This window comes from Mya arenaria, chromosome 13 (genome assembly GCF_026914265.1).
Source record: "Mya arenaria isolate MELC-2E11 chromosome 13, ASM2691426v1".
Classification (NCBI taxonomy): Eukaryota; Metazoa; Mollusca; class Bivalvia; order Myida; family Myidae; genus Mya; species Mya arenaria.
In genome coordinates this window covers 35,954,341-35,966,848 of record NC_069134.1, presented here as the reverse complement: position 1 = coordinate 35,966,848, position 12,508 = coordinate 35,954,341, and the positions used below count along the sequence as shown (strand labels likewise).

The window sequence follows — 12,508 nt, the reverse complement described above, 5'->3', positions numbered from 1 at the left end:
GATGCTTTACACTATTTATCAAATACATTAGTCTTTATTTATTTTTAGAATGATTTTATGAACTTTCCATAAAATAAGTGACAAACATTCAAGTGGATCATATCGTCCTATTTAATACAATTATGAACATAAAAACATGCCAACAATGAGTTGAGTCTGTTTTATAAGACGGATGACAAGTATTCAGAAAGAAGACATATATTAAGAAAAACTTAATTTCTTTTTTATTTAAATAATTCAAGTATTGCATCATACAGAGGATCACAAAAATTATCTGTAATATTGAATAAAAAATAACAAGGTCTATTCGCTTAACATTTTGTTCGACAATGGTAAAATTGCGACATCTAAACAGGTTCGTCGAATGTCTCAAGTTCGAGTGTCTTCTATTGATGGAGAGTTTGATACTGATCATATGTTTGTTGGTAACTTGTAATAGAATAATGGAATAATGGTTTTACTATTTGTCATTGAATTATTCTCTAGGTATATTTCGGTTAAAGCCTTGAAAATAAAACTGCTAAATGTGTTTTAAGTGCTATTTGGGATATCATTCAAGAACGAAATCCTCAAATACTATGAACTGACAAAGAAAAGGAACCTAACAACAGATGTTTCAAACAAGTTATGAAAGATGAAAAAAAATATTCTTACTCAGAATACACCTAAAGCTGATGATATGTACGTGTACAAAGAACAATTAGAACAATCGTGTATAAAATGATGCGTGAGAAAAGAAGCTATCAATATTGATGACATAAAAAGCAATGTACAATTCAAGTTTGGGAGTAGCAGCCCCGAAATACACAACTAAAACAATCAAGCAGACATTTGGGCACCTATGTACTTAAAAACACCAAAATCTCCAAAAAAAGGTGTCCGTGGTTACATTTAAAGTAAACAAAAATACACTTAGAAAAAAATATGAGTAGAATTATACTTTTGAAATCTTCAGAATATATAATAGATAAAGAAGACATAATATTGATATGTTAAAACTCTTAGACTCAAAAGCAAGAAAATCACACGGTCATTTTATGGAGCTGAAATTCAGAAAGTATTTAATAAATATGTAGAACATCTTTAACACATCGAAAAAAGATGCAAACAAATGGGCATGTAAAATACCTTATAAAATGGTAAGATTATGATGATTAATTCAATTCATGGGAGAGCTTGTGACATCGAAGAACTGTAAGATGGATCAATATATTAATGTAAAAAATACAACGAAGGGCTGGAACTGTACCATATATACACCACGAAATCTACCATTGACGACAATCGAAATCTGTGATCTTTGTAAAACTATTAAAGGTGCTGATCCGACCGTTGCCTCAGTCTTCAGTCTTCATTGTACCTAACATCTTTGTACTTTCATTTTTAACAATATCCCCTTTATGGTAACTATGATTCCTTCAAAATAATACATGCCTGACGAAATGGATTAATCTTTTGAATCATAAAAACGTGAATGAGGGATATATGTTCAGTTCAAGATTGCCTTTACAGGAACATTTTAATTTATTCTTTCAAACTGCACTCTCACAGATTGAACGTTTTGACAACTTATTTTTATGTTTTTGTCTTGGAACGAGCCAATTTATGCGAAAATGCATGGAAACCCGTGTGATAAAACTGCTGACAAAAAATCAGGTCGCAGATTTTCATATTTAAGTTCAAAAATTGATGTTTTATGCATTTTCTTAATCCGTTAGTAACGCTTTTAGCCATAAAACATCAATTTTGGGACGGCAATATGAAAATCTGCTATCTGATCTTTAATCAGCAGTCTTATATCACTGGTTTACTGATATTTACGCCAATAATTTCTCATTCCAAGACAAAAAAATAAAATGTTGTCAAAACTGTAAATCTATAGAAGTGCAGCTATAAATGATGAACAAGTTTTGTTTTTTTCTTAAAATTGAATGTTTTAATCATTTAGAATATTACATAAAAAACAAATGATTCAAAATATTTAAATACCGAGTTGCCATAAACAATTTTTGTCTTTCAGCCAATAAAAGCTGTATTGTGTATTATAGTGAATCACCCGGGTATTTTGTAATAGACCAAAGCAAGGAACATCGTGGTAGAATGCATACCACCCAATTAATATGTTGCATAGATTGTGGCCCTTTTATTGTGGATACAGAGACTTGTGATAGAAATGGAGACCACTCGTATGTTTTACTGCCAATCAAAAGACAAAGTGTAATTGTTAATAGTTATAGACACTCACTTGAATGTTACAATGATTTCTTTATCATATTTGTACAAACCTTCACAACTGTAAACAATTCTGACAAACAACTACAAAGCAATTACTCAAACGTTTGTGGATTGTATTGTTTATTTAACATATGTTGAGATTGAAAATATCACTTATACAGGTTTCGTTATGTTTTCGTCTAACGTTTCTTTAAATGATGTGTTTGTTTAAGATATTATTTCGATAATATTTTGTAGTTGTATTAAACAATGCGGAAACTATAATCAATGTAGTCGATCTACAATAAAGAACAAATGAAACAGGTTTTATTGTCTTTTATCAATTGAGTTGTTAATAAGCAATGACGATACACCTCAGCTTTTATGTGAACAAAAACAAAATGAGTGGGGCGACTGTTCAATTTGAAAGCTCTAGCACGAGTATTATTGTTTGTAGTACAGTAAGTTAAAAGTCAATATTTACATATGAATTGTTAATAGAGGCAAATAATATGTTTACCAAACCACCTAAAAAATAATATTTTGTTGCTATGGATTCTATCAAAACTGGTATGACAACATCAAAGTTATCATTCAAAATATTGCCCCCCACCTATCTTGCGTAATAATATGTCGTTGCTTGTGAATGATGTGAGGGAAATTGAAAACATTGGATGTCTCTTTATTATTCTGACTTTGTGAAATCATTTTTTAGTTTAAAACTGACATCATGTCGTCTCAGGATAAAATTCGAAGAGTTAATTTGCCGCTTAATCCAGAAGGTTTCTAGTGAAAACCTTTTGAGAGTTGACACCAGAAGTTGAATAGCTCAAATTTCTGCCCCCTGCGTATCATTGAGGAGTAAGGTTACTGACTTAAATCCTTCTCACCCATACATCTTACCCTGATATCAGTGACCTTAAACAGCGGCTTTATTTGTTGAACTAGTGGCTTAAGTGGACTTCATTTGTGCATATTGCAGATACTAAGAGTTTTATCTGTTAGAGCTTTTTTCGTGTAATGAAACATATAAAAACATGTCGCACATGTCAATATTAACTTAAAACTAAACAATTGAAGCGAAAAGGACAAAATTCTTAATAGTTGCAAAACAGTCAGTGCTCTATTTCACACGGTAACAAATGAGCAACTACCCTTTCACAGAGAAACATCTAAAAAGATGACTCAAAACTAACGAGAAAAACAAAAAAATAAACAACAAAAGTAAGCATACATGAATTAAAAAAAAAGAATATTCACGCATGTAAGTTGTCATCCTCTCTAAGATTATTCTTGTGGGGAAATCATCGTGATTTTTTTCCAGTCCGTCTAGGCGAGCCATGTAAAATGTACATGAGATAGAACTCAAAACACCAAGACGGGTCGTTGTAGATAGAGCGAAGACGGAGTTTATACTTTACAGCGCATGTGCAAAGTAAGGGCGAAGGGTGTAAACATCACCGAATTTTGCATACTTCTACTATAGGACATGCCGTTTAAAAAATGTGCAGAGGACAATCCTGAGAGGCATCCTGTCTTATGAAATCGAGGCCCTTTAGGGGGCCCTGGGATATAGAAGGAGTTTCTGTAATAAATGGTAGTTAATTCCACATTTTGTAACAAATTTGGCTTTGTTTTGTAATCTGCAGCACAGTTAACATGTGTCTGAATATGCAGCTGATAATTTTAAGGGAGAAAGAAGGTTCATATGGAGATCATTTACATATGAGTCCCTGACTAATACTCTTTTTTACAAAAACTGAGAAAATATATAAGAATCATTGTGTTTTTTTAAAAAAGAAACATATAATAACGTCTAAGTGTCAATTTTCAAACATCACACGTCATTGGAATGTCAAAAGTGCGCGTTTTAAACATGCCGGTGTAAGTTGCGTTTGGTGAGAAATGTCGACTTATAAAGAAGGTACGGCGCGCCGAACAGCAATATAATTATATTACCAATCAGCATTGACACCATATGACTCTGTTAAGAAGACTGTCTAAGTGCAGCTTATATACAAGTGACATAGCCGTTTTTCACAGGAATGGATGTTCGAGGCTCTAGGTGGACGACCGCCATGCCGCGGAGATAGCCAAGTTATCGCCGGGAAGAACGTCATTGTAGGGGATAGACGGTAAACTGTGCGTGAAGTAGCGGAAGAAACTGGTTGCAGTCACTCAAAAATTAATAAGAGGTGACTATATGAAACTTGAAAATAATGAATTAGATTTCAGCATTTTGAACATAAACTGAATTTGCCAGATCATTTGCCATTAGACGTTGCCTATTTCCCAAAATTGAAATCTCAGCTTAGGGGGCTTTTTAAGGACAGTGACGAAATGGGATACGCCATTAAAGATTTTAACACGCCTCTAGACAAATAGTACAGCAATGTGTTCAGCAAATGGAAAATATACCATGAAACGTGTATTAACATCATGAAGAGTAAATATTGAAGGAGTGACGTTACTGTGAATGTATTGCCACTTATGATGTTGTTATGCGCTGTGCGTCTATCCATGGCGTGTTTTAAATGTGTTCATAACACTCGTCTGTATAATTATTTTTTCAGCTGCGTATTTTAGTGATGACATAAAAGTGTGTAAATATTTGAATAAATTATGTTAATGTTTTTTTGCTTGCCCGTTTATATTCTACGATTTACTGGGACGGCCTTCGTATATAAACACTCTAAATAAGTTTCATTCTGATTTATAAAACACACATGGATTCCAGCAACTTAATAACAAAATGTTTATATAAAGCAAATGACTTATCATCAAACATTGCTGAATTGTAAAAGACATTACCATCATACGCATAGATACTGTCATTATACCACATATGAAACCTGTATTGTTTTACAGAACAGAGTGGGCCAGATGAATTATATGTCAATAATGCGATTTATAGATTAAAGCGTGTATACGTCTTTGATTATATTCAATAGTTATTTGCATTAAAACGTTTTGAATAAAGTTCATTATAAGTGTGTTCTTTATAAAAAAAAAAAAATGTTGCGTATATACAGTTTTGATTTCTGATTTCATGGGTCCAACCCTAAAAAGTAATTCTCATTTTTAACCGATCGAAATCCTTCATCTTTTCCATTCTGTCATACTTCAGAATGTGTACTACTTCTCATGTTTTTATCAATCGCATTCTATTGCTTTGCATTGCTTACATTTGTATATAATTTAAAATACCGGTTTTATGTTAACTTGGCGGAATAAGGAGACTATCGTTATACTCAGGTGCTGCTATGAACCAGTTACACCGTACGGGCAAGCAACCTGAAATTGGTTTACATTCCACTTGCATTGATATAGATATAAGTCCTTCAATGTTGGCATGTATTTTGATAATATCTTACAGTTTTTTTGGTTGAAAGCTACTTAGGACATGGTGAATTAGATTTTAGCGAAAATTTATAAATAACTATTTCATCTCGTACATGTTATTATGATTTATTAAAGTAACTATTTAACTACGTCATGCTTTCTTGTTGCCAACCAGTTTCTTCCAACCTTTCAATCCCCCTCGTTTCTACAATTTATTTAGGCGATTGGTATTTTCCATGGTTGTGGTACAGATGTCTTTCACTGTTGAGTTTCAGCAATTCGCTATTTCTGCAGCTACATCCCCAATAAACTTGCGATTATGGTAATATATTTACGCTGCTATCATGATTTTTTTTGTAAACAATAGTACCATTTGTCTTCATCTCGAAATCTTACAATTAACAATTTCTTTCATGCATGGCAATATAGCATATTTCAATGAAATTATTCAAGCCATCAATTAAACGTTTTTTATGTATGCATTATGCTTTATTTATATTTCTACATTATTGGTATGAATAATATATGGGCCATATTCATAAAGCATCCTGGTGAATTTTTTCAACTTGGTGAACTTTTTTTTTAATTTTTGACGACGATAATTTAAAATAAATCTTTATCCTTATCAAATCTGTTAATACGATGTTATTATTAAGACTATTTTCTTTCTTAAGTTTGTCGTTTGAGTGGATGACATAATTGTTAGTTTCAAATTAACAGTAAAAAATAATTGAACTTTTTCACTAAGATGCTTAATGAATATGTCCTAGGTAACGGTCTAAGAACAGAGTGTAACTGCATAAGTCATCTGTCTACTTTTCTTAAGCTATTTTCAACTAACTTTTAACATATGGATACGTTGGTCTAAAATATACCCAGTGCTTCAAATAAAAAGGACACGAACAACTCACTGAATAGTAGAAGCATGGCATGATTCACTTCAGTTCGAAATTTACTTTTATTAAAGCGGTCTACAAACTCAATTTAACATGGTAACACAATCAATTAAATATATTTTTGCATGAGCAATATCCGGGAACCTCAAACGCTTCAAACACAGGTTCATTTGTTACAGGGTCGAGCGTCAGCAGATGCAGCATCACAGGCTCGTTAATGCACATTCCACCACAATTCCCACCTCCCCTGAAACAGACACTCTCTTATATAACATACAATTTATATAAGGCCAATTGTGAAACAGCTATATGCTTATTTAAATCATTGACGATTCTTTTTTTTTTGGTGGAAAACAATATTGTTGTCCTTGTTGGAAGACCTCGTATTTAAAAGTCCGTGTTGACGTGTAGGAGATTGACGACATCCTAAAGCCGCCACACAACACTTTAATCACACCAACTGTAGTAAATCAGGAATAGAGATCAATATTCACCCAAAATAAAAAAAATACACACTACAGTTTGGGAATCTGTTCATTGAGACAGTGGGAGTCATTAAGTTGTGATGAGATAATTATTGTGCATAAAATAGCATTATCAAATACACATGCCAGTTCCAGAAGAAGCAAAACATGCTTAACATGCTGACGGCCGAGTATCCTGCTGTGCAGTTTTGGAAGATTTATTATAGAAATGGACCCTAAATGGCCCTGAGCCAATAAACGAATACACAGGAATTTGGCCCTTCCTGTGACACCAGTGCAATAAGCAGGAGATGCAGAGCAGGTGATTATCATGCCAAACATTCCTTGAACTAGGCCTTTAAGGCATCATTTCCGATACTTATGTTTAAAAACAAGCTATACAAAGATAGATTATAAACTGTCTACTTATTGATTACTTTCTTTGTCGGGAAAACAGTTTATTGCCATATCAGCACTACAGAAAGAAATAACTTCCGAAAAATGGTGATTTTGAAACGGCCAAATAAAATTGGGGACAAATAAATTGGTGTCATCAAACAATACATAATTATATTTCTTTAAATTGAAATATTATAAGCTAAAAGAGTTGATTGACGCGGACACGATACGTAATAACGATGTTTACATAACTTAGTCTTATTTGATTTTTTGAGGTACATTCAAAACAATACGTCTTTGACAACATTACATAGACATTCGAGTGTCCACTTTAGGCTACCTTATTTTGTTTATACACGAGCATCACCCTTTTATTAATATAAACCCTTAAACATCAATTCACTTACAAGCACGTTCCGTGTGGAATCCACTGATAGTCTGGAGGAATATGTATAATTGGTCTCTTAACTTTATCTACATTCTGGAGCGTCAGGTTTTTATGGAAGTAAAACATCCTGAAAATACAACAACTTGGGTTTGCAATGCTAGAAATCTTCATGGTGAAATAAGCGTTGTAAGAACTCTGACCTGATACAACAATTGACTAATATGAAATATTTTACCCGGTATAATACTGCAATTATTCGATAAATACACATAAGCATTTTCCGTTATAGAAGAATGTATGAATTTGCTGGTTGAATTAGTATACTATTGCAATAAATGACAAACGCAAAATGACGTCACTAATCTGTGTGTTTAAAAAGGTTCAAATATGTTTTGTGGGGTTTAATTTGTTTATTAAAAACGGCGGGTGTAATATAAGACTTTTCTTAAAACGCACATATACATTTTAACAGACAACTAAAATAAGCCCTCATAATTCACTATCATTAAGTTGCATTAAACTTGGTAGAATAAACGCATACTTATCGTCTGTGTTTGAGCCAACCACACTTGTTGACCTTGAAGTAAACTTGAGCTCATCATGTACAGTTTATACAATAAACGGATGTTCAGTCAATCAAGTAAATTCCTTGATTGTATCTATTATGAAAAGTAACAGTAACAATTTGAAACAACTGCTGTAAGTGTGCGAAGGGCAGGATAACTAGTAAAAATTTAGATATTTGGCGTAAGTATGTATGCAAAGACCCTCTATGTTAAAACGTTTTTATTGACAAACTACTCTCAAAAATGCGTATGAAATGGGTAAACTATATATACAGATTGGTTTACACGAATTATTTTTTGTTCTATAATACAGTCAGATAAAAGCTGATATTATTCACTGTGGAGTTGAAGTCCGGGCAGAAACACAAACATTGAGCTATTTGTGAGATCCTGAAAAAAACCTCTTAATAGGAATAATAACAACAACTCCGTGGATTAGAGGCGGACACGTTTACAACTAGACCACTCGCACACTCTATGTGTTAAGTGGATAGGAAGTATGTGTATTCCATATGTACATCGGCCCACCTACGCTCGTTCCTCTGCAGCTAGCCTTGCCAGGAAGTCTGTATACTCTATATGTTTATTGGCCTAGCTCCTCCCCATCTACCTGCAGCTAGCATTGAAAGTCTGTGTATTCTATACGTACATTAGCCCCCCCCCCTCATTCCTCCTTAATCTAGCCCGTATTCCAAATGTCCATTGGGCAACATCCGTCAAATCCCCTACAGCTAGCCTGTGAAGTCCGAGTATTCACTTTGTACATTGGCCCGTCTCAAACCTCCCTGCAGCTCATCTGTGAAGTATTTGTATTGTTGTATGTACAATGGCAAACCTTCAACAACCCCTCCCAACTGTATCTCGCCTGGGCAATCTTGTTTATACCGTATGTTCTTTGGCCTAACTCCTACCTTCGACCTGCAGTCAGTATGGGAAGGATGTCTATTCATATGTACATTTGTCCACCTAAATCCCTCTGAAATATCCACTGCAGCTAGCCTGGGATGTCTGTGAATCCAAAATGAATACTGCGCCCGACTTCCTACCCACAATGCAATGAATCTGTGAAGTATGTTCATTCCATATATACACTTGCATACCTCTATCTCCACGCCTGCCTGGGAAGTATGTGTATTCCATATGTACACTCCTCAAAGAGACACGGTCTACATTTGAATAAGATACTGATTTGACTAATAACGTACTAAAGGTACTTTTATTAGGGAACTAAAACAAAATTTTAATGTCTAATGTCTTGAAATTGTTGCTTACGTTGGACAACAAGAATCGCCGTCTCCCTGGAGACTATCTAGGACCTCCGTGTCCACAATGCCCGCTGATTCAGACCGCAAGATGTCGTCTCGATCAGACTTAGACTTGCGTCTGGTCATGTCAAGTTGTTCTTGTGTTTGGAACAGGTTTCTGTACAACACCTTTAGTCTTTGAGTGCTGGAAAGTATCATATAATTAAAAGAATATAGCAAAAGGTGCTCTGTATAGCTCGAGGTTGTATGAATTAAATTTAAGTCGCCCTTAAGTAACAAGTCATCATTTTTTAATAGTTCGACTTTGATAATAATTCAGAGGTTTTGATAGGCGGACGTAGACATTAATATATATCTGGAAAATCCAAAACTACGTCTTAGAATTTATCCCCGGGTGGAAAACTCCTTAAAATTGCCGAAAAACGTCAATGAATATTCTCTTTTTAAGTACTCTGAACATTCATCGTTTAATTTTCGCTAGTGTTCTACAGTATACAAGCATGTCATTTGACAGTGTTAAAATATAATAAAGAAATACATAACACTAGCAAAACAATTTTCTGTAAATGTTTGGCCTCAATGTCTCTCAAAGTGAATCGGGAGAAAATACGCACGAGGTTACTATCAATAATTTATGAATGAAATTTATGAATAAGACTGTGACTTTACAGCTAAGTATTATGTTAAAGTTATTTTTATGCAAAACCGAATGGTTAAAATAGAAGAAATAAACAGAAAGATAATTTTGGAAGTATACACATATAGCACGTTTTTTGTGGTTTAATGAATCAATTTGAATTCCTTGGACAAATGAATAAGCAAATCTACGTGTTGTGGGGTAATTGTCTTTTTGTGTGTGGTTTTAATGCATAGAATATATATTATTACACGAAAATAATAATATACTGAAAGGAAAGTGCTATTTGAAAGTTTTGATAAAATGCTCAGCAAATGCACCCATTTAAGACCTGTAGGATGATTTGATTGCAATGGTTGACAGATAGGATGCGTACGGAAATATTTATCAATGTGCTTTAATCGTTTTTTTTTTAGTAGCTATATACAAGGAAGTATTTAAAATGATCTCCCAAATCTCTTTTGTCACATAAAGAAGAGTCTTTTTCGTCATAAGGAGTATTATTCCAGCGTCATATGTCATATTTCAATCAGTAATTGTAATTAAGCATATGGCGAGTGAGTAGGCCATTTAACATACACTTCTGTTTAAAAAAGCAGCATGTAAACTTCGGGGTTTTATCAGATATTATCTGAGACTCTATAATAGCTATACACGCATATTGTCTCTTTATTACTTAACCATTAAACATACTTGGTCTTTAACTTTGATTTTTTACTCTACCAAGAGAATGCAATATTTTAACAATTGAAATACATCTTCGTTTTTCTTACTTTTTATTTTAGTACTGAGCGATTTTGAAAATTATCCAAAAGAACCAGACCAAGGAACATGAAAAGCTATTCCGAGCCGTAACTGATTCCTTTTAGTCGTACATACAGACGAAATGATTGTGTTAAGTAAAGGTTTCGATTTATATACATAATATAATGTAAATTAAACTGTATTTTCTTGAGTCGTGTCAAAACAGTATTGCGGTTTATTGACACCTGTATGAGAAAAAAGTTTATTCGTTTCCTTTTAAATTCAAAATACGCCTATAGACATTATAAACATACGCATGACACTGAGGTATTGATACAAACTTATACAAATACCATCGAAAAAATAGTAATTTTGAAATTTCATTTTAGTAAATGAATATGGCCGTTTTTCGTTTGAATGTTTTCAACGATTCGAAAACTACTTTTTGCTAAGTTAAATACATAGTGTGAGAGTAAGAATCTCAGTATATGCAAGCATTATTCCATTCGTCAAGTACGTTTAAAATGTAAAGTGCAATGCAAACATAACCATTTCCGAGCACGCTCATGCAAATAAATACCGGCTCTGGCCGGTTTTAACTGGCATTAGACGTGTTACATCTACTATTGCTGCCAATCAAACCGAAACAGCGCGATACATTACTTGTTGTTTGTATCACACGCTTTCGAATGGTCTTTCCCGATAATGTATTTATAAAACTGTTCAGAAATATCACTTACGTAGAAAAACGAAGATTATGATTTTATAATTTCTCATTGATTTAACATCGCATGTTTAATTTGACCCCAACTCTTCGTCCGCTCACTCCCCCCCCCGCGCCCTACTCCCCCCCCCCACACTCTTTCCCGCGACCAATTTGCCTTTTGTTTATTTTATCCATTAAATCGTTACTGTAGTTAAACACTTACGGCAATCGAACTTACTCAAATTCCAAACATTGCTGATCGTCTCCACATATTGTCAACATTTCGTCGTCCTGTCTATCACCACTACCGCCTCCACTCGCAAACTCTCTCACAGTATCATCTTCAACGCGTTTCAACTTCCTAAGCTCAAAACAGAACTGCGTCACGGACAGCGCTGCTAGGATTAACACCCATGTCACCAACATTTCCATTGACTATGTGTTTATTAGAAACAACTGAATTTCCTTACGCGTTGTTTTAAAGTTGAGAAATATCCTGTTAGTGAACGATGATAAAGCTACCGGATGTGTCTGTAAGCGCATAAGCCTTGTCCTAAATTAGCCAAACCCATGTATTTTCCATGTTAAATACAGTGGGCTTTGGTTGTAAAACAGTTCATCACAAATTAAAATCGTACAGAAATAACTACTGATATCCTTAATCATACGAATATGTAATACATTTATTTTACTTTAAAGGTACATTTCGTAACTTTAATGCATAAATCCGTTTATCGATCCCAACACTTAACGTTCAATATCTGACATGTCCAATCGACAAATTGTAATTAAGTTTATTAATTAAAATTGCCATCTATTGCTGACGTTAACCTTTTTCATTAAACAACGTAGCTTTCATATTTAGGTTGTCTGTTGATCGAAAAAAA

At 33.8% G+C, this 12,508-nt stretch overlaps 1 protein-coding gene across 1 annotated transcript; it reads right to left on the bottom strand.

The window, feature by feature from the left end:
• Positions 1 to 6,495: 6,495 nt before the first annotated feature.
• On the bottom strand, positions 6,496 to 12,292 carry LOC128212913 (uncharacterized). The gene is made up of 4 exons (XM_052918305.1): positions 11,860 to 12,292; positions 9,542 to 9,718; positions 7,723 to 7,830; positions 6,496 to 6,699 (listed from the first exon to the last, which is right to left on the bottom strand). Exons 1-4 carry the CDS (start codon positions 12,051 to 12,053, stop codon positions 6,558 to 6,560), a joined length of 621 nt encoding a protein of 206 aa, XP_052774265.1. The 5' UTR covers positions 12,054 to 12,292; the 3' UTR covers positions 6,496 to 6,557.
• Between the last annotated feature and the right edge of the window lie 216 nt (positions 12,293 to 12,508).

Bases quoted from the DNA above. Each gene is read 5' to 3' on its own strand.
- LOC128212913 (XM_052918305.1), bottom strand. From the start codon at position 12,053: ATGGAAATGTTGGTGACATGGGTGTTAATCCTAGCAGCGCTGTCCGTG. The intron at 9,719-11,859 runs GTAAGTTCGATT...GATACTTTCCAG, and splicing joins CAGCAATGTTTGGAATTTGA to CACTCAAAGACTAAAGGTGT. The intron at 6,700-7,722 runs GTAAGTGAATTG...TGTCTGTTTCAG, and splicing joins ATTCCACACGGAACGTGCTT to GGGAGGTGGGAATTGTGGTG.